The 25,961-nt window shown below is 41.9% G+C and overlaps 2 protein-coding genes across 2 annotated transcripts; one reads left to right on the forward strand and one right to left on the reverse strand.

Moving 5' to 3' along the window:
- Window positions 1-1,369: 1,369 nt before the first annotated feature.
- LOC136434443 (cysteine-rich venom protein pseudechetoxin-like) lies at window positions 1,370-16,469 on the forward strand. The gene is made up of 10 exons (XM_066427240.1): window positions 1,370-1,766; window positions 9,820-9,922; window positions 10,298-10,437; window positions 11,165-11,253; window positions 12,146-12,237; window positions 12,445-12,468; window positions 12,786-12,878; window positions 13,632-13,757; window positions 14,857-14,985; window positions 15,703-16,469. The coding sequence occupies exons 1-10, from the start codon at window positions 1,593-1,595 to the stop codon at window positions 15,780-15,782; spliced, it is 1,050 nt and encodes a 349-aa protein (XP_066283337.1). The 5' UTR covers window positions 1,370-1,592; the 3' UTR covers window positions 15,783-16,469.
- Window positions 16,470-16,769: 300 nt separating this feature from the next.
- On the reverse strand, window positions 16,770-25,072 carry LOC136434757 (uncharacterized). The gene is made up of 5 exons (XM_066427797.1): window positions 24,823-25,072; window positions 24,226-24,289; window positions 23,267-23,457; window positions 22,839-22,980; window positions 16,770-21,519 (listed from the first exon to the last, which is right to left on the reverse strand). The coding sequence occupies exons 1-5, from the start codon at window positions 25,070-25,072 to the stop codon at window positions 18,966-18,968; spliced, it is 3,201 nt and encodes a 1,066-aa protein (XP_066283894.1). The 3' UTR covers window positions 16,770-18,965.
- Between the last annotated feature and the right edge of the window lie 889 nt (window positions 25,073-25,961).

A 25,961-nucleotide genomic window follows, 5' to 3' on the forward strand; every position in this document is an offset into this window, starting at 1 on the left:
CGCGTAGACAGTCCACATCGACTAGCCTCTACCAGGCACCGGAGGCGGCTGGAAAGAGGAGTAGAAATTGGCCAAATAGACAGATAACATGCCAGACGAATCATGCCACTATATAAGTACACTTTGCCGCTCTGTAAACTGCACTCCTATATCGGCCTAACTCCTCTGACATGTAATCTGTCAATTTCTACTCATTCAAGCCGCCTTTGAAGCCTGATAGAGGCTAGTCGATGTGGACTGTCGACGCGATTTGTCCAACGTCAAAACGTCAGGCGACGGTAACCAACACAGAGACGATTCTATCAATACCATATCCGCCGCCACGTCCCATGCCGAGGTTGAAGTGGATTCTAGCGCTCTGTTTGTGCGCTGTTTGTTGACTGTAGTTATTTGATGTCAGCGGCCCGTCACGACCCGCGGAACGCACCGTGTGCCCGCGAAGGCGGCTCAATTTATCTCAATTGTTCGTCTCGACTGTTTGCCTCTGCCAAACGCTCACCTGATTTCGTTTGTTCGTTGTTTTAAGGTGTTGCAAAGACCGTGGAGAGTTGTTGTAAAGTTTCCATAAGGAACTACCAGGATGTTTAAGAAGATTATCTGAGAGTGACTTCGTAAACTAGACTCTGGCACAGTCGCTGTACCTAAGATTTGATTGAAGTGGTTTGTATCTGTAACAGATCAGTAACTGACACAATGTCTTTGAGCTAGTTAGAAGTTGAAAGTACCCTTTGGAATTATATTTACGCAGAAGGAAATATTTTCGCCTTCCAGGCATGTTTTGTCTAAGTGTTTGATATTTGAATAAAGAAGAAGAAGAATTTACTGACAAAAAAATATATATTTGCCACATAATGAGCTCCTGTGTTCGTATGTTATCTTAATTTTGCCATTCGTTTATTCTAGGATTAAAAGAGTATATACAAATATAGACATTTGTAGCGGCCCCTTTAATATTGATTTTAATAATTTCAAATAGATATTTATAAACAACCAAGCCTGTCGTATTAACCAGTTGTAGCAGCGACTAAAATCAAGGACTTGTTTAACAGAACATCTAGATGAATTTCTGCACAATAGTTCCTGTCATTGGCTGTCGTTATATGTACCGTTTATACAGCGCACCCTTAACGACAAACTTGTGGTACGATATTTCAAGCGGGTCACGGGGTAGTAGGTCTAGCCTGGTTTGCAGACTTCTAGCGAGGGGCGCTGATTCACGATTTTCAACATGGGTCACGTTCCGCGCCCAAAGAGGTCTGCTAAATCTCTCGGCGCGGAAACTGTCTCCCAAAGCACTTATGGAATCTGGCCTATGTTAAACGTCACGAATGATCGCTCTCCAAAAAAAGCAAACACTGGCGCTCCTAAAAGTCTACAAAGGAGGCTAGGTTCAACCCGGTACGGCCCAGCAACAGAAGTAGGGAGTGGGATTTTTTTATTAATCGGTTGAGCCGAGTATATAAAGAAATCCGGGTCTGCCGTTCTGCGAGTTGTCCAGCTGTCCCATGTGCGCGACAACCCTGTGCCTGAAACATCCCTACATCGAGCAAGAACTTAGACGTTGTGAAAGGTAGCGAGAACTTGTAACTGTAATGTTTATACCGGTGCCCTTTCGTCATGCGGGCACCTTTTTATCGCTCGCGGTGATTTTCGTGTCGGGAATGTCGTCTGCAGCCGGCAGTTTGACGGCGAGTGAAGAAGAGGTTCTGCTAGAGAAACATCGCGAGCTCCGTCAGGGGGTGGGGGCAGCCAACATGGAGTCTATGGTAAGTACAAATTAGATTCTATAGATTCTTACTGAATACACTGTACATGCTGTAAATACGACTGAAAATATGTAATACTACTGTACTTACATTCTTTTTCTGGTCAATTTTTTTCTGTTTAGATGCTACATGTCATGACTCATCCATGCCAGCAGAGCTAGCCTTTTTTTATAATAGCCACAGACTAGTAAGGCAGCCCTAGCTATGTTTATGTCTCTAGATAGATAGATACAACAGCCATAGATCTGTTCACTTTACTACAAATACGTAGCTAGGTAGACTGGTTCTCAAATAAGACTGATTCTCAAGGCACCAGGCATCGCTATCATCCTTAGTGATGACACCAGCGCACGGTGTTCGTTTGTATATTTCATCTTACGTGTCTCACTAGTAACCGGTTCCCGGTATAACACAGAACTGCACTACATAGCAACACCGATGCGTGTTTTACCTTGTGGCTGTGGCATGGTTCTGAAGTATATCCAAACGTTGGTTAATCATACACACCGTGCGTGCATCGTGTCATAGCGCGACCACGGCGGATCAATGAAAGTGATGTCAAACTCCGTGACTCCAAATCACTAACTGTACTATAGATGTGCCTACATTCACCTTCAAAGTGATTTTCCCGTGGGGTCGTTTGGCGTAACTGAAAAGTGTTTGGCCCGGAACCTAGTGGTCCCGGGTTCGAATCCTTAGAACAGGCATTTTACACAACTTCCCTTACTCCACCCAGGTGGTAAAATGGGTACCTAAGTTAAGTTGGAGAGGTAGAAGGTGGTAAAAGAACAGCCCACTGCCCATATATGGCCTCTAAAAGGCTATCAAGCTTACAGTTCTCTGTATGTGGCGCTGTCAAAATAAGTTATAAAAACTTGAGTGCAGTGCCACGTTGTCTTTATCTGTCCAAAATTAAAATAGAAGTGATTTCTAAACCTGTTCTGTATTATTAAGTACTACTGTCACTACCTGTCCGTCAGTCCAGCACAGACTACGGCATGGTACTGCAAAGCAAAAAAGAAATACCCTTCAATGTTCAAGAACAGTTCAAAGTGTTCAGAAAACAGTTTAAATGTTGAAAAACACAGTTCAATGTTCAAGAACAGTTCAGCGTTCATTTTCGGAGGGTTGTTTGGCTTTGTCTTGCACTCTAATCAGCGTAAAAACGTCGTCTGTCATCCATTGAATATGTGTCAAGTGCGCGTGTGTGTAGTTTTTAGCGGTTGAAAGACCAGAAGCGTCCTTGAGAACGTGTGTACATGTGTCCGCACTTGACATAAACGTAATACTAGTAGTTGCTCTAATTCTAAAACAAAACACATGTAACAACTAATGCTAAACTAATGCCAAACAACCCCTCGAAAATAAACACGGAATTGTTCTTGTTGGCATGTTGACGTTAACGTAGCGGTTATGGTGTTTGGCCCAGAACCCAGGCCTGGGTTCGAGTCCCCTGACACGCCACCGATGTTGTGCCCTTGGGAAAGGCACTTTACGCCACTTTCCTCACTCCATCCAAACGTTTATGTCAAGTGCGCGCCTGTGTTGGTTTAACGGTTGGAACATCCTTTAGATCGTGTGCCACTGTACATGTGTCGGCTCTGTGAGTCTTAACAACGATGTACGCAAGCTGATTGAACTTGGGTGTGTAGAAGTAGAGCGGGGTTTTCTTGTTCCTAATGAGACCAATTAGCCAACTGAATGCGGTATTGCCTGTTCTCTACTAAAGTCTCTACTAAAGTCTGTTAGGGGAAGAGTGCCGTTCTTCACTCCAACTAATGATATTACTCAAATATCAACTATGTAGTACCTAAAGTAAAAAAAACGCGGTCCTCATGCTCGATGCGTTTCCGTAGTTTCCTCTTCTAACCGTTTGAAAAGGAGTTATTCGGGATCTTCGTTGGAGTTAAGGTTAGGAAAAAATTGCATGTTAAAACCTAGGGAAAAGGCGTATTTCTTTTTTTTTTTAACTCGGAAGAAAAATGACGGGAAATGTATGAATGTTCCAACACACACGCTGTTTCATTACGAAAATCAGAAGAAAAAAATTGTCACACTAGCCTCTCTATTTTCGCTTTTATCGTTTTGTGAAGTTTGCTTCAATTCTTAAAAGATAAAATATCTTCAAACTTTCACACGTATTTCGGAAACGTCGGCACCCTTCGCATACGTAATGACTTCACTAGCTCGATAAACGTTAGACATCCAGGTGATGGTATACACAAGGTAACAGTTACTCAGGCAGCCGATAGTTTTTGGAAACGGTCAGACGTTTCAGGAAACATTGAGGATCTCTCGTCAGTGACAAGTTGCTTGAGTAAAGCCCCCTCTCACTGGATCCGCGGCACGCTGGCGGCGTCGCTGTGGCCGATCGAATCGAGAACAAAGCACTCAACGAATTTCATCGACAACAACGAATCTTTTTAAGTTTTGTGTGTTTTGTTGTCTTTTGGTCATATTTGTACGTTTTGAATGATGTTCCCATCATTAAGTCAAGGGTAACACAAATCCAGTTTTGGACGCAGCGAGACCGCCAGCGTGCCGCGGACCCAGGGTCACATTTCCTAGCCGGGACCCGGTCGGGATGTTTGCGAAAACGAAAAATAAAATATGCATATCAAGAAAATACACAATTTCTAGCTAGGAGTAAATTTCTTACGCTTTGTGCCCTTTGTTGTATTTTATATTATACGTTCCCGCAAGCCGGGCCCCGCTTTGGAAATGTGACCTAAGCATGAGAGGGCGGCTTGACTGTTTCTCTGCGTTGGTTCACTAGTCAGTCAGAGTTGACGTCGTTGCTACCAACAAGGACACATTGCACATGACCCGACTGCTTCTCTAATCTACCTTATGTCAACATCAGACGACAATCATAGGTCGCTAATTCCTTCAGGCATGTTGATCGCCCTGGGTGCCCGATAATTATGCTTGTACCACATTTATCTCTGCGGGGTTGTTTGTAATGTTAAGCCTACCGCCGAGTCCAACTTTCATTAATCAATAAGTAGTCCAACTGTTATTAATCAATAAGTCTGAGCCTGAAAATCGTTATCAGGATAAAAGAGCTTCCACAACAGAAAAGTTCAATACTGGCACCGCCTGGTAAAAATACGAATCTTGTGTAACAGCAGATTATCCAGAAGGGCTATTAGCTAGCAGGATTTACAACGTATTGTGCGTTAAATCGCTTAACAAACTTTCACAGAGAACAAATAAAAGCGTTTTCAGCAAATGCCGGCTTCTTAGATTAGACTGTGACTTTCTTAGACCAACTACTATGACAAAGTTGAAGAACAAGAGAAAGAGGTGATGTACCTTATGAAACAAATGCGTATGTAAGGTAACAAAGAAATGCCAAATCCAACGGTAATCAATCAATAAAGTCTGAGCCCGTAAATCGTTATCGGGATAAAAGAGCGTCCACAACAGAAGGGTTCAATGCTGGCACCGCCGGGTAAGAATACAGAGTCTTACGTTACACCAGATTATACAGAAGGGCTATTTACTAGCTGGATTTACAACATCACTCACTCACTCTCTCACTCTCTCCCATAGCTTAGTCAGCCGTCGGGACAGCATAGCTTTCACTGAAGGCTCTCCTCATCTGGCGGTCTTCCGCCTTTACAACATAGTGTGCGTTAAATCGCTTAACAAACTTTCACAGAGAACCGAACCACTTGTCAGTAAATGGCGGCTTTCTTCATTGCCATTGGACGGTTGATATTACGAGAGTGGCAAAAACGAGAACAACAAACGAAAGAGATAACTTATTGTATGAGAGAAAGGGTTATGTAAGATTACATGAAAACTTGAACAGAGAAGCCACTCAGCGTTTGAAGGATTTTATTGATAAACACAGGCTATTCTGTTGTATGGATTTACAATACGAGAAGTTTACATAAGCGAATTTCTCGCGGCTGGGGGGTATGAGACCATTCAAGTAAGGCGATCGAACATTTCATATATACCACTCCACTCATGACCTTAATGACAAGGAATCTGCAGGCCGACTGGGAATTTTTTCATATTAAATAAATGAATAAAGATTCAAACAATCAAGCAAACAAAGAAAAAATATGAAAGCTTTTAAATCTCATCACGCCGTAAGACGTCAGACGTTCATGATGTGCTGTGGTTTATACCCCGCACAGCGGCTCTTTTACAGTAGCTACATTCGCACCTAGTAGGTAAACTTCATAATCACATTCCCTAAATCTAACCTAAAACCCCAAAAATCAATGTTCAATGTACGGAATTAAACTTGTTTTTACCTTCATCGTGGGAGGGATTCTTCTTAAATAACATTAATCTAGTTCCTACATCAGCACCTATGTAAACGTTCCCATCCATTTCCCTAACGCTGTGTACGTGGCTTAAACCTTCAGGTTCAATTTACGAAACAAAGGGGTACCCGTTTTTACTATGACCCTATTTTAATTGATAACATTAGTCCAACACCTATACATTCACACCTATAAAAACTTGTTAATCCCGTGCCCGAATCTACAGAACCCCAGATACCGGACTCAGTGTACAGAAAACACGTCGTGCGCATCGATACTTGCTTTTGGCGGAGGGATTTGTCTTGAGTGATATCCATGTAGTTCCTACATCGGAATGCAAACCTCCGAACCCACTGCCCTAAATCTATATGATTTAAACCTTCACGTTGCACAGATGGAACCTATTTTTACTCTGACCGTGTAATAAATGATATTAATCCATATAAACGTTCCCATCCGGTGCCCTAAATCTACATCAGGTTCAATGTACGGAAAACACGTGCACATCGATACTTGTTTTTGGAGGGATTTGTCTTGAATGATATTAATGTAGTTCCTACATCGGCACGCAAATCTAGGCCTCCGAACCCATTGCCCTAAATCTATTTGATTTAAACCTTCATGTTGAACAGAAGGAATACAAGAAGAATAGTTTTTTTTTCTGTGACTGTGTGATAAATTATACTAATCCAATATCTACATTCGCACCTATATAAACTTCTTAATCCGGTGCCCTAAATCTACTGCACTCGGGTTCAATGCACAGAAAGCACGTGCACAGTGAAACTTGTTTGAACCGGAGGGATTTTTCTTGAGTGATATTAATCTATTTCCTACTTCGGTACTTACGCAAATTTCCTCATCCTTTGTTCCAAATCTATGTGGTTTAAATCTTCATGTTCCACTGACGGAATAGAGAAAGGATACCCCTTGAGACTCTGACCGAGTCCGATACCTACAGTCGCACCTATATAAACTTCTTAATCCGGGTGCCCTAAATCTACCGATCCCTAAACATCAGGTTCAACATGCCGACCACAAGGTCCAGCGTTTCTATTGTACGCGTCCTGGTTCCCGATTTCGCACCTACGTGTAAGTAAACTCCCTAATCCCCTGCTCTAAATCTACGCGACTTAAAACTTCAGGTTCAACTAAAATTACCGGACGAGAACTATAGTTTTAGTACAAGGGTACCCGTTTTTATTATGACCCTGGTTAAATTAATAACATTAGCCCAATATCTACATGCACACCTGTATATAAACTTCTTAATCTGGGTGCCCTAAATCTACCGATCCCCAAACATCAGGTTCAACATACGTACCACAAGGTCCCGTGTTTCTATTGTACGCGTCCTGGTTCCCGATTTCGCACCTTCGTGTGAGTAAACTCCCTAATCCCCTGCCCTAAATCTACGTGACTTAAAACTTCAGGTTTACCATACGGACCATAATGTACCGGTGGTTCCATTGTACACGCCCCAGTTCCCACTTTCGCAACTACGTGTAAGTAAACTCCCTAATCCCCTGCCCTAAATCTACGTGACTTAGAACTTCAGGTTCAACTGAAATTACAGGACGAGACCTATAGTTTTAGTACAAGGGAACCCTTTTTTACTATGACCCTGGTTACATTAATAACATTAGTCCGATGTCTATATTTGCACCTAATAGTATATGAACGTTATAATCCGGTGCCCTAAATCTAAATGGACCCAAACTTAGGCCCCCGTATAGTACTTCCTTTGTATTCGTCCCAGTTCTTGCTTTCGCACCAACGTGTAAGTAAACTCAGTAATCCCCTGTCTTAAATCTACGTGACTTAAAACTTCAGGTTCAACTAAACTTACCGTGTGTCACGTGCTTTACCCTGTCCGTGGGAGGGATCCTTGATACACAACATTAAGCCAGATTACACGTAACTCAGCCGATCATTCAAAATGATACGTTTGGTTCTATAAAGATTCAACGGAAGCGCGCTTTTTTGCACCTGGCTGTTCTCAATAGACAAAGTCTGTAGAAACTTTTGTAAACTAATCCATAAACTTTGCCTTCAAAATAGTCCCTTTCTAAACGTCCGTTATAAGATGAATTTGTGGTAATCATCGTTAGCAAGAACCCTGAAAACCGTGAAAGTTAAAAGAACGTTGTTGTTCCTACTAGAGTCGACCCTTGTAGTGCGGCGCGATATGTAATGATTATTACGTGCACATGCCAGACCACAGGAAATACATTTACGTGCAACAAACGTAATTATCATCTTTCATCCTGACTACAGTTCACAGTCTTCGTTCAGACCATTGTAGTGCACATAAGAACATTTATTTCCTTGAACACAGCGAAACAGGGAGAAACAAAGGGCGGCAAATATTCGCACTGTTTCAGGAGCAGGGGATATTTTACAGGGATGGGTTTAACATACTTTAACATACTGGAGGCACCAACTGGAACACGGGACCTCCATTTTAAGTCCCTTCCGAAAGACGGGTGCAGCTCCAACCGAGGTGCCGTTCCTAGGATTGAACCGGGGTATTACACCTAGAAGCTCAACTGTGAGGCTACTGCCAGTTGAGCTACAGGAACATCCCAGGTTCACAATCTTAACCGACCCCAAATATTGATTTTAATAAAGCCTTTCAAGTTAACAACCCACAAAGGGCTACATGCAGAACCAGGGGTGTTCCTAGCTACCGATGAAACACAAAGGACACATGCCCCCATTGCTAAATCACGGTCCTGTTGCCTGAGTGTGATGTGTGGAGTGATGTCATCTAGGTTAGTGACAGCAGCAAGAATCGCTGAATCTTTGTACGTCCTTATTACTGTGGGTAACACACCGAACCAGGAGTGTTATGTAACGGCTCCTATAGCTACTGAAGTAACATAGATCACACATGCCCCCATTGTTAAATCACGGTACGGTTGCCTGAGTATATATGGGTCCGCAGTGATGTCATCCAGGTTAATGAGAATCGATGAATCTTCGCACGTCCTTATTACTGTCAACATGCCCCAAGCAACGGCAGCAACAAACAGAGCCATGGGGTTACATGTAAATATTGTATCAAAGAACGTCTGTGGAGAAGTATTTCTAATCCCTGCGCTTACCTAAAGGCATTTTAAATGATGTGAACTATGAACTATGTCGACGGGGAGACAAATGCAAGAGAGAACATTTCGATGTTGACATCGAGATAACATTTCTGAAGAGTCCGGTTCCTCTCGCTAGATCGAACGTTCGAATACTTCAAACGCATACCTAGACATCATCCTCACCTGCAACAAACAGTACGATTCCCACATGAGGCTCATCAGCCAATAAAGAGCCTACAGTCACCGCAAACTTGCCGACCGTCTTTTACTTTCGCGAAGCCAAGCCAAGCCATAGAGATCATGGGGCACACCTACGAATACTTCAACCGCCAACCCAGCAGACGGCAGCTGTAACAAATCCTATGATTCGCGCATGGGACTCATCAGCCACAAAGAAGCCTTCCGTCTCCGATAACTTTTTGAACTTCTTTCACTCTTGCAAATCCAAGCCATGACATACAGACTATATAGAACACCAACGAATATTTCCACCGGCAACCCAGACCACATGTTATTTTAGTGTAACCAATCCTGAGATTTCCGGATGTGGCTTATCAATCATGCCAAGTCGCCGGGACTTCTATCACTTTTGCAAAGCCAGGCCATAATCAACGATAAATGAACATGCACAAGTAGTCAAACAATTACTAACACGTCTTCCGAACGTTTATTTTGCAGACTTGGCACAGCGAGCTGGCAACTCTGGCGCAGGCCTGGGCGGAGACCTGCACAACCGGACATGGCGGAACGTCGGGGTCTTCTGCTTTCGGAGGCAACATTGGTGAAAACAATACCTTTCCATTATTTCATCTGAATACTTCGGCTTATAAACTAAACTATTATGAACGACTCACATGGGAATCTTGAACTGATTGGTTTCTTCAATCAGACACTATGACGCACCCCTTCTCTTCAGTGTGGTGGGTTGATCAATGTGCTATATGTAGCTCTCTTCAAAATCTAAGGACAGTATTGTGGAAACAATACAGTTCTGGTCACAATGTTCTGTCGGCCTTGTGACATATACAAAGTGGTACATGTATAAGCTTGTCCCCAAGCAGACTTCTTTTTAACTACAGAAATTAATTGTGTGGATTAACGCTGTTTATTACATATATACAACTATATAAATACCGTTGATGTCATTATTCCATAGGTCAGAACATCTTCAAGACCAGCGGGTCGTCTGTCGGGGACTACAACTCGGTTGCGCAGGCGTGGTTTGACGAGGTGGAGTTTTATAACTACAACAGCGCCTCCTGTCAGTCGGGACGGACCTGCACCCATTACACTCAAGTAGGGACGGACTTATCAATAAAGTTCATCTTTGATATCAGCCTTTCGTAACGGAGCATGTAAATGATCTTAAAAGTGTTTTTTTTTCGGGATATTATCGACTGATTTTGATGACGAAAATGAATTTTAATTGCAGACAACGCAGTACCTTAAACAGGGACAGGGGGCGTCACTACTTCAAGCCTGTATATGACTGTCTCTTGTCACGTGATAATCAACATCAAGTCACGTGACAAGGGAACTCCAAGACGAGATCTGACTTTATTACCGGGTTGACGAAGAGACATAGAATTCGTCTTGAAAGCTCCCCAGAGCAATCTTTTTTTATGTTGTGTGTAAGGCTTAAATGTTTGTCAAAAATTTTACTTGTAATCTTTAACAAAAAAGAAGATGCTTTAATTTAGCAATTTTCGACGTTTCACAACACGTAACATATAATGTCAATGTAGCGAATCGCCTGTACATTCCATTTCACTTGACTAATTAAAGTCAGGACGGTGGCTGTTGGTCAACCGCTGAGAGACCAAAAATCATTGGTCATCCATGCAACTGAAAGATCGTTTGAAGATCATTTAGATATCATCGGAAGACCTTGGAGGTCGTTGACCGCTCATCGAAAGATCAAGAGATCTGTCAATGTTTAACGCGCGCTTAAAGGTCTCTCTAAAGTCTTGCTTCTTTGGGATCCCTTCTTAACGTTACTGTTGTTCCCGTGTTTCTGCCGCAGCTTGTGTGGGCGGAGTCCGAGGCGCTGGGCTGCGGGTCTCACACGTGTGCAGGTGACGGGACTTACGTCGTCTGCAACTACGGACCGGGGTAAGGTGGAAACGTGATTCACCATTAGCGTTTCATTTCATTTCATTTCAGTCATTCATTTTATTTCAATTATTCGTTTGGCTGACATACGCTTTAGCCATTGGTTTTATTTCATTTATTGGGTTGGCTGACATACACTTCAGTTATTAGTCTCATTTCATGTATTGTTTTGGCTGACATACACTTCAGTTATTAGTCTCATTTCATGTATTGTTTTGGCTGACATAAACTTAAGTTATATTAGTCTCATTTCACGTATTGTTTTGGTTGACATACACTTCAGTTATTAGTCTCATTTCATGTATTATTTTGGCTGACATACGCTTCAGTTATTAGTCTCATTTCATGTATTGTTTTGGCTGACATACACTTCAGTTATTTCATGTATTATTTTGGCTGACATACACTTCAGTTATTAGTCTCATTTCATGTATTGTTTTGGCTGACATAAACCTCAGTTATTATTCTCATTTATTGTTTTGACTGACATACATTTCAGTCATTAATTTCATTTCATTTATTTGTTTGACTGACATGGTCATGTGAATATTTTTGCAGCCAAGGTTTACTGATAAACTAAAACTAAAAAGCTATGAAAAAATGAAAATGTATCCCAACTAGCCGCTGGCTATTGTGAAAGGTTGTCCTTTGCAGGAATACAAAAGTACTACACAATCAGTAGCTTAGATATATTCAAATTTAGAAGAATAGTTGTTATTGCCACGTAAATAATGAACATGAAGAACTTAATTGCGCGACAATTGTAACGTGCACAATGTATTGCAACTTACGCACATCAGAGTTTAACTATTGGTAATTATTGACAAAAACAGTAAACTAATCTAATAAAAAGAGCTAGATGAAGAGTGTTGAACTCCATTTTCCCGTCCAGAGGCAACACGGCAGGTACGAAGCCGTTCAAAACCGGCCCGCCGTGTTCCCTGTGCGCAAGGGGAGCGGGGTGGTGTGAGGACGACTTCTGTAGTAAGTATTGGTAAAATTGTTCTTTACTCTTAAGTGTCAAAATTAAATTATTACGTACGCAGGTAAACATCGACGTTAACTTAAGCACTGCTGTGATAAACTTTATCTGTTACGAAAATACATGTATGAGCCAAGTGAACTAAAAATGATAGCTTATGGGCAATTAGCCATTTTATAGAAATAAATGTTCTCTGTTTTCTCTTTCAGTTGACTGTCCCACAAAGAATTGCAGTAAGTAACTTTTCATTTACTTTCGATAAAAACTTACCTTTGCCTTTACCTAGTCTCATCCTCTAAAAACTAAAAACTACTTAAACGTATTTGTACTGTTCTTTGGGCGCTCCTGATGGCGCTGATAAGTGTAAAAGTTGATATGCATCGGTGGTGACGCGAGCTCTCACTGTTTTGTTCGACCAAGCAATAGCAAAATGTTTTGTTTTTTTTCAAATCCCTTTCAGATAGGTTTATGTCTCTTTATTGTTGTATATACGAGAACTTAGGAATCAAACAATAAGGATAACCGTTAGTTCTTTCCTACCCTGCCGCAGCCTGTCCCATGGCGTGCCGTAACTGTGGCGTGAAGGACGCGGCTGAGTGCCAGTGTGACTGTAAGGACGGCTGGGACGGACTGGACTGCTCTGGTGAATAATTCTTCTCTGTTCCTTTAGCATAAAAGTGTACCTGCTTTCATAAACAACACATTTGTTGACAAGCAACATAAGAAATGTATCTTCGTTTAAACACTAGTACGTAAGCAAGTACTGCGTAAAACCATACATGTACATTTGTATTTGCGAATTTTCTGCCGATTCATGAAACTAGATAGACGGGGGGCGTTACATACTTCCAAATAATCTTTTTCAAATAGATAGACGGGGAACGTTACAGACTTCCAATCTTTAGACTTTACTTACTTTTGTAGTCTTTTGCTTTGCAAAATCTATAGTGTCTGAACTTGATATGTAATAATTTCCTTAAGAAGACGTCATTAGATTGTAAACTTTACGATATAGAGAGAAATATTCTTTTCAAATGTATTAATGAGAAATTCCTATACTTTGAATATTTAAACGCAACGGATAAATTCATATTTTTGTTGCGTCTGGACAACTGTTGTATAAGAAACATGATCTGTTCATACATGTACACATACACATGTACAAAGAAGCGAGAAGAAGTTGACTTTACAGGATTAGCTTAGCTTATCACTTTCGTCTACCATGTCTGTTTAAACTATGTACTGTATATATTTCACTGTATATGTCATTTACATGTTAGTTAGGTCTATTTAAACGACCTGTATCTAGCTTCTCGGGACACGAACATACAATAAAGGTCCTCATTCATTCATTCATCCATTAATTCTATGATCTTTGCCTCTGTTTGCTTCCCAGTTGTATGTAAGGACTGGCACCGTAACTGCGGCCGGAGCCCCGGCTGGCCCACTCTGCAGTACTGCACGGACGCCACCATCGGGGAGATCGTCACTGCGCAGTGCAGGGAGTTCTGCGGACAATGTGGCAAGTTCCTAGTATCATCTGTTGCAATCTAGATATGGCGGGCTAGATAGCACAGCTCCGCATGTTTTGATTGTGAATGCGTCGTTTTTCTTGCATTTTGTAGTGTGGCCTGCCTATACGCCGTTAAAGGCAGACTAAACTTAATTTCGCAAAGCATAATGCCGTATGTTAAATATACCACTAAGACCAGTTCTGACTTGTTTAAGTCTAGTCCGTCATAGATAAGCGTTGTTACAACATGCATTTGAACTTCGCGGCGTTCTGAGATTATAGTCGGCGATGCGAACGACCTTTGACCTTTGTGACGTCAATTCCCCAATCGGCTCAAGACTCACAACACGTAAGATGTGTAGCCGATTGGAGTATTGACGTCACAAAGGTCAAATGTCGTTGGCATCGCGATGGAATTGACACTTACTAAGGGACGGGGATATCTAGGACATTGTTTATGCGTACGGTAACCAGACACTGTTTGAGATATTTTGGGCAACGCCAAAAGAGCATAATTCTGTCAATAGTAACAAAGTTGCTAAGGTCTAAAAGTATCAGATGACATCCTTCAGTTTTATAAGAATTGCTAACATTTTTCATATGGGTTATGAAATAGAATTCAGGTTGCTACGAACATGTGTAAAACATAAGACAGCAAGGCGTAATCAAAACAAATGATAGATTATGGTATCAGAAGAGCTTATCACATTGTAAGAATTGCGAACTGAGTTATCTTTTTACGCTTCTTTCTTATAAACTTGGTTTCAGAAATAGGTTCCTGTTACGAACAAACACACACACAAACACACACACACACACGCACGCCCACACGAACAAACACACACACACGCACGCACACACAAACACACACACACACAAACACACACACACGCACAGACAGACACACACACACAAACACACACACATGCACACACACACACAAACACACAGACAGACACACACACACACGCACGCACACACACACGCACAAACACACACACACAAACACACAGACACACACACACAGACACTTACACATCATAGATACCATACAGAATACTTGATAAATCAAGACCTGTGTTAAACTCAAGTTGTACCTTCTTTTCAGACATCGTTACCGACTCCTGGGGTGACGTGTGCTGCGAGGGGAAGCTGTGTGAAAACAGCGGCTACCTGAACACAACTCAGGACGACTGCAGCTGTGTGTGTCCGGAGGGCTATGCAGGGGACAACTGCGGTAACTATGATCGCCGTTTTCCTATGTGTAGAGTATGGCGAGAGATTTTTATTCACCGTCCAAAAAGCAACAAAAAACGCTTAGGTTTCACAGCCGTTGGGGCAAATACAGCTCTTAGAGCCGTAAATATATTAGTTTCTTCAGGTTCGTGAATCCATTCAACATAGTTTTCTTAGGTAACGTTACACAGACTTATCATTTTATCTGCAGACGTTTCAGCAACCTGTCTACTGTCTTCATCAATGTGAAATAAACTTTGAGCGTTTTTAGAAAAAATGATACTGATGTGTACCTAAAACTATGTTGAATTATAGCTCTTTGAGCTTTGTAAGAAAGTTTGGAAACATTGAGTTTTACACTGCTACACAGTTAAAGTTTCTTCCTTTTTTAACGTCTTCCCTGTCATTGCATTCAGCAGACGATGTTTTGCTTCAGTGCTAGCCTCCACAAGGTCCTATAGGTGTATGTATCGTAGAATTTGACAAAATAAGGAATAATGTCCATTGGCCAGGAAAGTCACTCCATGGCCCACGCTTGCAAATGAAACCCTCTACGCCTGTGAATGAAACCAAATGGTGGCCAAACTTCCCTGGTAAATATTTTCCTTTAGCCGGGGTAGTTGGTCTGATAGAGGCTACCTCATACATGTGTAGCTTAAATGACTGTTTTATCGTTTTTAGCAGATTTCTCTAACTTGATGACACGTTTCTGTTTCAGAGAACGGAGCCACTGCAGTACCTGTTCTGTCCGCAATGTGGCACCTCGGACTGGTCATCGTTTGTAAATTGCTCAACTGATTGACGACAACTCCCAGAAACTCGTGTCGCTTATGCTTTTATGCCGATCTGCTGCTGTTACTTTGTCAATTGCTGCTATTTAGAATTTTTGTATCTTAAATTGTTAAAAAAAGTGTAAAGACACATGCTTTGCCTCAAATCATTTATGTTATGCTTGCAATTTTCAATGGTTTTGATGTTTTTCATGGATGTACGTTGTCAATGACGCCTGGATACTGCTTAAGTTATGTCAACTAAAGGTCGTATCTGGAACATTTCAGTTGTGTCAAACTCGCTTTCTGTTAACTTTGTATATATGATACTGTCACACACTTACTATACGTAGGAATTCTTAACCTTCTCCCTGCTACCTGACTCTGCAACCAGTAGGGAATTGGGTGCCAGGCGGCTACTTCAGAGGGCTGAAGGTTAAGTTCCTGAACATCGATGTGTGTATCTGTACAGACGGTCGGTCAGATTTGAACATAAAAAAGAAATGCCCTGTTACCAGAGAATGATGCATATTTCTGTATACAAATGTATGTAAAATTGTAATGTAGACGGTTTGAAAAAAAGATTATCATAGTTTAGTGGTACAACTATTTTTACACTGACATCAGTTAGGCGTAGGTGCGGCACAGACTTTGCACTGTCTGTTATCAATGCAGTATTGTGTCTGCTGAGCATTAACGTTATGTCTGTTAAGTTACGTATTTTATGGTTGATTAAAGATGTGACTGCACATTAAAGTGTTGGTGTTTTTGGTTCTATAATGTTGTTGAAATCCCGCTGTATACCTTCGTTCATCTTTATTCATAGTACAATATGTGCTTTGGTTTTAGTGATACGGGGAATGAGGGTCGTCCCTCTTCAGCTTAGTAGCGTTATAGCGAACAAATAAGGGGAAGTGGTAAGCAATTCCAGATCCTATGAGTTTAAAGTTGTTATCTAAAAGAGCCATACATGTAGCAAATACGTTTAACACATCAAGCTCCTTTTTATAAGCGATTTAGGGATAATGATGATAGTATTTATTCCATATTCCTGCCCAGATGGGCTAAATGCACAAATGACCACACGTGGTCTAGAAGATGCAAAATGTAAAACATGAAATGATTCTCATTTAACATCAAAAGGTAAAAACAAAACTGTGGACCATTGTTAAACTAATGTTGATCACCTACAAGTTTCCAGCCCTCCAATATAGCACACGTCACATTTTAATTTTTTTTTCATTTACCATTCTACCAATGCTAAACCAGTCTGCTTAATTGCTAATACCAAGAAATACATAAGGTGTATAAAGCAACTATCCTAGATGAACAATGTACAATTTAAACCTATTCAGAATCCTAGCCATATCATGTACATATCAATAAGTACGTATGAGGAATATGATAATCTATTCAAACCAAATGTCGATAATTTTACACAGTATGACTTTTCCGTTGAGTGATCGAGCTCTGTATCTGAAAATATTAAATGCGAAATCTAAAGTTCTCCAAACTTCTTGCTTGGCACGCATGAAAACAGTTACTCATTCATCTGGATATGATTTTTGTGACAGACTTTTCAGACAACATCCTTTGTTTTTCGTTATTAAATCTGTTGTTTAAATACAGGAGCTTATATTGTTCGCCCGCGGGGAGGGCATTAAGTGTCCTTGTTTGACAGTAGGTAATCCATAATAAATGACCATTATCTAGCTCTGGCTACATGGTGGCTTCTCTATTACAACAGTTAACAGTATACAGAAATTTGTTGCTAATCAAACAATGAACAATTATCAGATACACACTTTTTTTGGTATCTTATATTGCAGATAAATGCTATTTGTATACCATAAAAAATCTTTAATAAATAAACTCCTACCATATTAGGTACAATTGTTTGTATAAAATGATTCATCTTTCAGCAAGAAAAATAGGAAACGTAAATTGCTTTCCTGCACATGATAGGTTCATGCACTAACAGAAGCATCTTCCTCATGGAACATAAACTTTGATAAATCATTCTAAATTGTATCCTTCTATGAATTGCCTAAGTGTTTTATTGTTGTATTGTAAGTTGTAATGTTGAGTGGTCCGCAACATCAGCTTCTCTGTCTAGCGTTCCACTTTGTATTGTCTTGTTGCAATTTTTAATAAAGAATAAAGATAAATTTGCATCTCACAACAGCATCAACTGGGTTTTATGGGCATTTTTCTACATGTGGTACATGCCGGAACTTCTGGTAAACAATCAGGGGCTTCTTTAATAGAGTGGAATTTGGTATGAGGTCCACTATAGTAGTGAATTTTTATCAGTGTTAACTTATATGTATGAACATCCATAGTATAAACATCGGCGAGCAATAAAGGGTTTGGATGTATACATTGAGTCATCGGGAGCATGGTACTGCACAAAAGAAGGATTTTATTCTATGAAAGTATATATTCGGTTCTGACTCATGATTAGATACGTCTGCATAAGTATATGCTGTCGTTGTATGTCATACATACAGCCCTGGTGTTTACGGGCAACATTGTCTCGAGTTTCGTGGCACCCGCGACACGGCGTGGCTCATTAATAGTGGGAATTTGCTCGTGTCACCGCGTGGCTCATTAAAAGTGGCACCGCGTGGTTAATCAATAGAGGTATTTTTCAGAGTTAGTCCTCAAGGGGCACCAAGGGGGTATTACTAGATTGCCTTATATTCAATGCTGTACCATTCAGAGCTTTTTAAAATTTCTAGAAAGTTTTTTTTTGCGACATAACATTCTTAATAAGCCTTCGAAAGTGGCCCAGTGCGCATTCTTCACTGCTATTTGAAAACAGAGAAGTTTGTACTGACAACTATCTCTCTATAAATAGTAATACTCATTAAGTTGGAGCATTCACAAAGCTTCGTCTCCAGTATTCTCTGTCATTTTGATCAAGTCTTTTCCATACAGGCAAGTTTCCGATTCGATAATGTTCTTTAATGTATAGCATTGATGGTATCTTCTCCTTCTGACATCAGCAGTACTAATTTCTAGTCAAGCGTAAAAGCAAGCCCGTTTAGAAGAGCAACAAGCGCGAACTTTGGGGACTTTGAAAGATTTTATGGTATTAGAACTGTTTTGTTCGTTGAGCTCGTCATGCACGAATCGATGTGATTTGCTTGTACACTTTTCGGGTGCACGTATCTTCAATTGTTGATTTCTGTTGCTGTTAGTGGTGTGACTAGAAACAAGTCTCCTTTTCATCTCCACCAGTGTTCCCCTCCACATCGGCCAAAGTTGACACGGGTATCTCTGCAGCGGGGGCGTTTTCTTCAGCCGGACGAGGTCGTGTCCTGTTTTCCTCCATATCGGCCAAAGTTGCCATGGGTATGTCTGTAGCGGTCCCACCTGTCATTGTCTCAGTTCCACCTGCTGTAGCCCGCCGGTTGCTGGGAGTGGCGTTTTCGTCATTGTGCTGATGAAATTCAGCCAGATGAAGCTGTGCCCCGTTCTCCTCCACATCGGTATCTAGCTCCTCCATATCGGCCAAAGTTGTCGTGGGCATGTCTGCAGCAGATCCGGTCCCACCTGGACTTGCCTCAACCCCATCTACTGTATCCTGTTGGTTGCTGGCAGGGGCGGCTTTTTCATCGTCCTGATGAGCTTCAACCAGACGAAGGCGTGCCCTGTTCTCCTCCAGATGGGCCGAAGTTGACATGGGTATCTCTGCAGCAGAGCCGATACCACCTGCCAATGCCTCAGCCCCATCTGCGGTGTTTAGCCCGTTGCTGGCAGTGGAGTTTTCTCCATTGTGCTGAATAACTTCAGCCAGAGGAAGGCGTGCCCTGTTCTCCTCCACATCGGCCAAAGTTGCCATGGGTATGTCTGTAGCGGTTCCACCTGCCGTTGCCTCAGTACCACCTGCTGCAGCCCGCCGGTTGCTGGAAGTGGCGGTTGCTCCATTGTTGTGATGAGGCTCTCCAAGACCAAAGCGTGCCCTGATCGCAGACTTCCATTTCTGCACTACCTTCGACGTCATTGTCAGCGCGACTGCCAGCAGAAGGCCCTGAGAAGCATTCAGCACAATGAAGATGTAGTCGAGAACCCTGCTGTTGACGTAAGGGTAGATGAAGCCGAGAATCCAGGTGAACCCCGCCAGAAAGGAAATACGCAGGTAGACCCAGGCCTTGCTGATGCCTGAGCGCGACTTAGCAACATCGGCTATCTTAAATGACTTCCGTATGGTCAGCAAGACAAAAGTGACCAAGGCGGCATTGACCAGAAGGATGCAGAAGACAGGAGCTCCAAATGCCACCAGACTGGCCGTCGGATTGCCGATCCAGCAGTGCTCTCCGTACCCCACCCTGACAGAACTGCAGAATTCCACAATCACTGCCATCACGACTACAGGCACAGGCATCAGCCAGGTATACAAGAGGTACTTGTATAATGCCACTCTTTCTAAGCCATCGCGAAACGTAAGAAAGAGATCCACAGCTAGTGCGTTCATGGACGTGAAGGCTGTCAGGAAAAGATAGTGCAGCCCTATTGCATACGCTGCACAGACTTGGCCGGGAGGGACAAACAAACGTACCACAAACATGACTTCAGCAAGAGCCATGCATACTATCATCTGGACCTTCAGTTTTTCCGGGACTTTTTCCCACTGGCCAGACCAAACAGTGTAGACCACGAAACCGGCCACGGCTACGGCAGACACTATCACAAGGCCCAAGGTTAACCAACCCTGGGCAGGATCCGGACTGATGGTTGTTTGAGCGTCCTTCGAGAAGTACTCCAGTATGCACTCCCCACAGATCGATGCTGTTGTGTTCAGAAGGGCCACCTGCTCAGCTGGGCAGGACACGTTTGAACTCAAGAGGAGGACACTGCCATTGGGAAGGACGCTGAACTCATCAGCTGTGAACGTCAAAGCGGGTTCGCTGCAGTTTTGTAAAGGACTGGTTGTGTTTGATGAGCCATGACTGCTGCTAGCGGACGAGAAATGCCGGCACGTGTCTACAAAGGGGTCGTATACAGTGTCAGAAGGGCACTTGTTGGGACTGTTTTCATTAACATCAAAGTTGAATAGACGAGTTAGTGACATTAATTCGGGACGAATTAAACCAATGTCCACATTCCATGGCCCACCTCTACCGAAAGCAGTACCACACCTTAAATAAGTGGTTGCCGTAAGGGAAAGTCCTTCACAAAGAGCACAGTGTATATTTCTGTAGTTCTTATATCTACTGAAAACAGGATAGGTGTAGGACATGCAGGCAGTCATATCGCAATGTCCATTTGTAGAATATGCCTTGGGTGCAAGGCATAGTCTCGCATTGGGAATCTGGAATTCTAGTTTGTTTGCACCAAGGCAACCCTCCACGTCTTTAAGACCAAGAGTACGGAGAATGTTGATGTTCTCTTGTGTACCTACAGAGGTTTGTGCAGAAGGACTAAGCTGTCCAGAACACACAGGTTCTGGCATCCAAGTAGACGCTTCTGATATTGTCACATTGTTACAAAGAGCACAGAACATGTTTCTGTAGGGGATTTTGTATGTATCATTTCCCCTAACAGGTATCCTGTAAACCGTGTCCCTAGGGTTGAAGGTACCAACTTGTTTTAAACACTGATCCCTTGTGAAGCCATCCTTCCATTCATCGGGGCAGCCAGCAACCACCCAAGAGGACGTCAAAAGTGTGCGTGCCTGGCTTTGCAGGACAGTATAGCCAGGCAGACACCTCCACTGTTGCTGGTAGTAGTCGGGTGGTGGCTGAGCTGAGCTGTCCACTCTGTGGTCGGTGCAATAAAATTGACATAGAATCACATGATTAAAGGTAAGGAAATCTAGACTGCTATGATAAAATTTATGAAATTGCATGCTATTTGATGGCTATTGTTTTAGCTAGTTAATAGTACTGCATAAATGTGTAGAATCTCTAACTGGGAATATCAATTTTCCCCGCAGAACCTCCATAAGAGGCAAAAGTTCTGTATCCAATCTTTTAATGTCATTGTCATTGTTATGAAGTATGAGGAGAATATAACTAGAGTTCGACCTCATACCTCCATGAAATGTTTAGAGCTTTATACTATGTTAATGACTTACTCATTTACATCATCTATACATGGCGATGTTCACCTACAACTAGCTTGCACATGTCACAAATAAAAGATTGTCATCATATCATTTATCACTAAGTGGTTTTGCCATATTTGTATTGAATGTGCAAATGATTTTTTCATTAAGATATTCGGTATCTGTTTATGTTCCACCTGGCATAGATTAGATGCGCTACATGTATTGAAGTCCAGTTATGGGAAACATAGGAATAATAGAACTGCCTTATTAATTGTGAAAATGAAGCCATTTTCATAAAATATATCAGCATGTGTACATCTGCCTAAGTTACCTGTATGCCTAATATGATGTGAAATCCGTATTTTCATTCTTCAGTTATCATCTTTGGAATAAATTTACAAAACGCCCATGTAGTTCCAAAAGTTAATGTAAGGGGAGGGGGGTTTCGAACCTCCCCACTTTGTCCTAACGTCAAATGCTATCTGCCACCTAAAGATCAAAGCCACAACATTTCCTGGTCAAGAGATACGTGGAAAATCTGCTATAATGATAGAATTTTCACATTAACTAGGCAAATATCATCCTATTTTGAATAATCTGTGTTTCATTTTGAACATATCTGTATAAGCTACCTACATACATGCAAAGAATCAAGAAAAGTCGTTTCCTTGGGTTACCCTCTTCGGAAAGTTTTGACAAAAACGCCCATGCAATTTTTAAACTGTTCTGATGGAATCTTGTTCACCAAAAGACAGACAAACACACAGACAGACAGACACACACACACACGCTACTGAAAAAATAAACTACATCACATTTCATGGTCATGATACAGATCATCCCCCTATTCATTGAGTTATGCCGTTGACACCAAAGAGCCCGTCATGTGAATACGCCATATATGGTCAAGCCCATTGATACAACTTCCTTTGCGACAAGCAACACAAGTTGCAGTGCTTTCTTGTGCAGACCTCCGATTTTTGTTATCAACATATTTCCTATCTATAAGAAATGCATATAATTACTCACTCGACATCTTCACAGCAGTCGCCGAAAAAGCTGCAGTCATCGTCACAAAAACAGTCTGGGAGTTTGAGTTCGTCTACGATTTGCTTTCCACAGGTATATGATCCCTTGCACTCTTGTCCCATGAAGTCCAGGGATGTAGGGTCTAAGAATGACATGAGACAGCAACAAATGAACGATTATCAATGCATATGCAACCAACTGCAACAAAATATATATATGGTCATAAATTTTCTATGAGTTCTATTTCAAATTCATATGAACAACGGTAGTATTTGACGTTTGACCATTCACATTGTAATAACATGATGATGATGATGATGATGATGATGATGATGATGATGATGATGATAGTGCCCTTTGATCATAACGATGTCTAAACTGTAGATCTGCATATATAAGAATACATTGTAGTCTTCAGTTGTGCTTACCGGCACATTCCATAATGTCGCAGAAGCTCCACCTCAATGACGGGTCCGTGGTGTAGCACCATGGCCGCTCCTTGTTGTCAGGGTTACGGCAGAAGTTTTCCTCCAGGCCTGCATCAGGATGAGCCTCTGGTGTGTGGGGATGGCTGTTGGGGGACTGGGAGTCCCATCTCTGACACACCCAGTCCCCTGCCCTGTAGCGGGATACAGAATTAACCATTCACGACATGGTCATTTGATTTCCTGAGGCTGAATTTTGAAGTCAAAGGAGAACAATGTATCAGCGCCGACACAACGCAGTCGGAACGCCAACGTCGTAAAGGATTGCGGGTTGACAACCGCACACAGAGAATCACCTCTTCAATGTTTACCTTTTCTTCATTCGAAAAGCTGTATTTGGGACCCCTACTCTTATCGATAAGTGTGTTGGGCTCTTTAACGTGCTTGAGGTGTGGCTCTCCTCAAACACGGGACCTCCATTTAACGTCCTATCCGAGAGATGTCCCTAACCGAAGCTAGGTACTCATTTTCACCTGAGTAAGGTGGAAAGTGGGGAAAGTCGTGTAAAATCCATTTCCCAAGGGCACAACGTCAACGGGACAAATCAGGGAACCCCTGATTCGAACCCGGGTTTTGGGACCAAACACCCTGCCACTACCCCAACGCGACGCCACAATATTATAACATTGATATAGCCTGTATCCCAAGAGACAAAAATAGCCAGCCAATTTGAACAACTTCTTTGAACAGGTCACAGGCTGATCCTCATGGAACAAAAGAAGTCACGACGTGCCTAACGAACGACGACAGGAAAATGGCCGAAACCTTAGAACTCCGATAAAAGGACTATGGTGCCCTGTCGTACCACTCGCTATCAAAATAGCCCTGTACCATCACTGTTGAGACTGTTAAATAAGGTATGACATGTTGCATCCTGCTATTAGAAATGTATCTAATCTTACCTATTCATGTGCCCTGCGTAGCTCCTTCCCTTATCAATTGCGTAGAAGCATCGGGTTGGCACGGCTGGATATATAAAACAAACGGGAGAAATATGATTTATTGAAACGTAAAAATTGACTGATACTGATACTTTATTACCTTCACTACAGTGAGTATGTAGCTACTCTTCCTGGAGTACAGCAACATACATCTGACAGACTACATAAACTTACTACATCATCATCATTAAAATTAACTAACTTATACACATATGCCTTAGCATCTCCTGCCTAAACCTGCTCCGTGTTGCCGTTTGTATCCGATGTGGCAAACTGTTCCACATAGATATGGATCTTTACATGAATGTGGCTGTGTTTCTTATAATTATGTCATACGGAAGAGTCATTGAAAAGATTAAAAAGGTGTCAAAAATATGCTGTTTGATGACAGGATTAGAAGTCATATTCTTGTTAGTAGACGCGACTAGCTTTTATTTGCCAACAGTAACTTAAATGGTAACTAAAAGTTAAAACCATCATTGCGACGGTGGTCGTTATGTAATTGTGGATGTGTGATGTTTCAAAGCTGACAGGGCATTTGTTAAATAGTAGCTATACCGTCGCAGGCGAAGACTTCATCACAGTGCATCCACCTGATGAGGGTGTTGTTTGTGTAGCACCACGGCCTGTCCTTCCCGTCCGGGTTCCTACAGTAGTTCTGCTCCAGCCCTGCCGATGGGTAGGCCTGGGGAGTGTGGTTATGGATGTGGGGGTACTGAGATGTCCAGAACTGACAGGATCCAGTTCGGTTTGCACGGCCCCTGTAGCTTGTTCCTTTGTCGTGCAGATAGTAACAGTCTGTGGACATATGACGTTACATTGTAACTGTTTTGCCTAAAAAGGAGTATTTCAGAGCTTTGAAATGTTAGCATGGTTAGGTTAGTGTTGTGGTAGCCACAGAAAGTCCAGGCTAGGTTAAGGTTCTGTTCTCCGTTCTAACTCTTAAGTTACAAATAAACACCAACCCTGCGCATGAGAGAGCTTAGCTGGTTTAAGATTTAGTTACATATTCGTGTATTTAGTTTTAATCAGAGTCGACTTTTAGCGTTGTGTATGTATTTGTGTTGAACCCTGTAAGATAAGATGCAATACGACTAAAGGGTATCGCAATGAACCAGGGACCCCTAATTGACGTTACTGTCGCATTACATATTTAGTTGTCGCAATACCATTCCTAATAAATAATTCAGTGCTATGCACACTTTGTTCGAGTCGTCAGTGATGACAGTGTGAGAGAAACTCACCACAGTTCTTCTCGTCACTGTTGTCCCCACAATCGTCTCTACCGTCACACCGGGTAGCCGGGTGGAACAGGGCTCCGTTGTCACAGGCAGCAGCAACTGAAGGACAAAGCGTCAGAACCAATCTAAAAGTGTTTTATCTATCTACCTATCTATCTATCTATCTATCTAATTATCTATCTATCTATCTATTTATCTATCTATCTACCATCTATCTATCTATCTATCTATCTATCTATCTATCTATCTATCTATCTATCTATCTATCTATCTAGCTAGCTAGCTAGCTAGCTAACTAGCTAGCTAGCTATCTATCTATCTATCTAGCTATCCATCCATCCATCCATCTATCTATCCATCTATCCATCTATCTATTTATTATTCAATCTCACTATTCAATCTACCTATCCATATATCTATCGATCGATCGATAGATTGATCTATCTATCTATCTAT

This window comes from Branchiostoma lanceolatum, chromosome 5, assembly GCF_035083965.1.
Source record: "Branchiostoma lanceolatum isolate klBraLanc5 chromosome 5, klBraLanc5.hap2, whole genome shotgun sequence".
In the NCBI taxonomy this organism is placed as follows: Eukaryota; Metazoa; Chordata; class Leptocardii; order Amphioxiformes; family Branchiostomatidae; genus Branchiostoma; species Branchiostoma lanceolatum.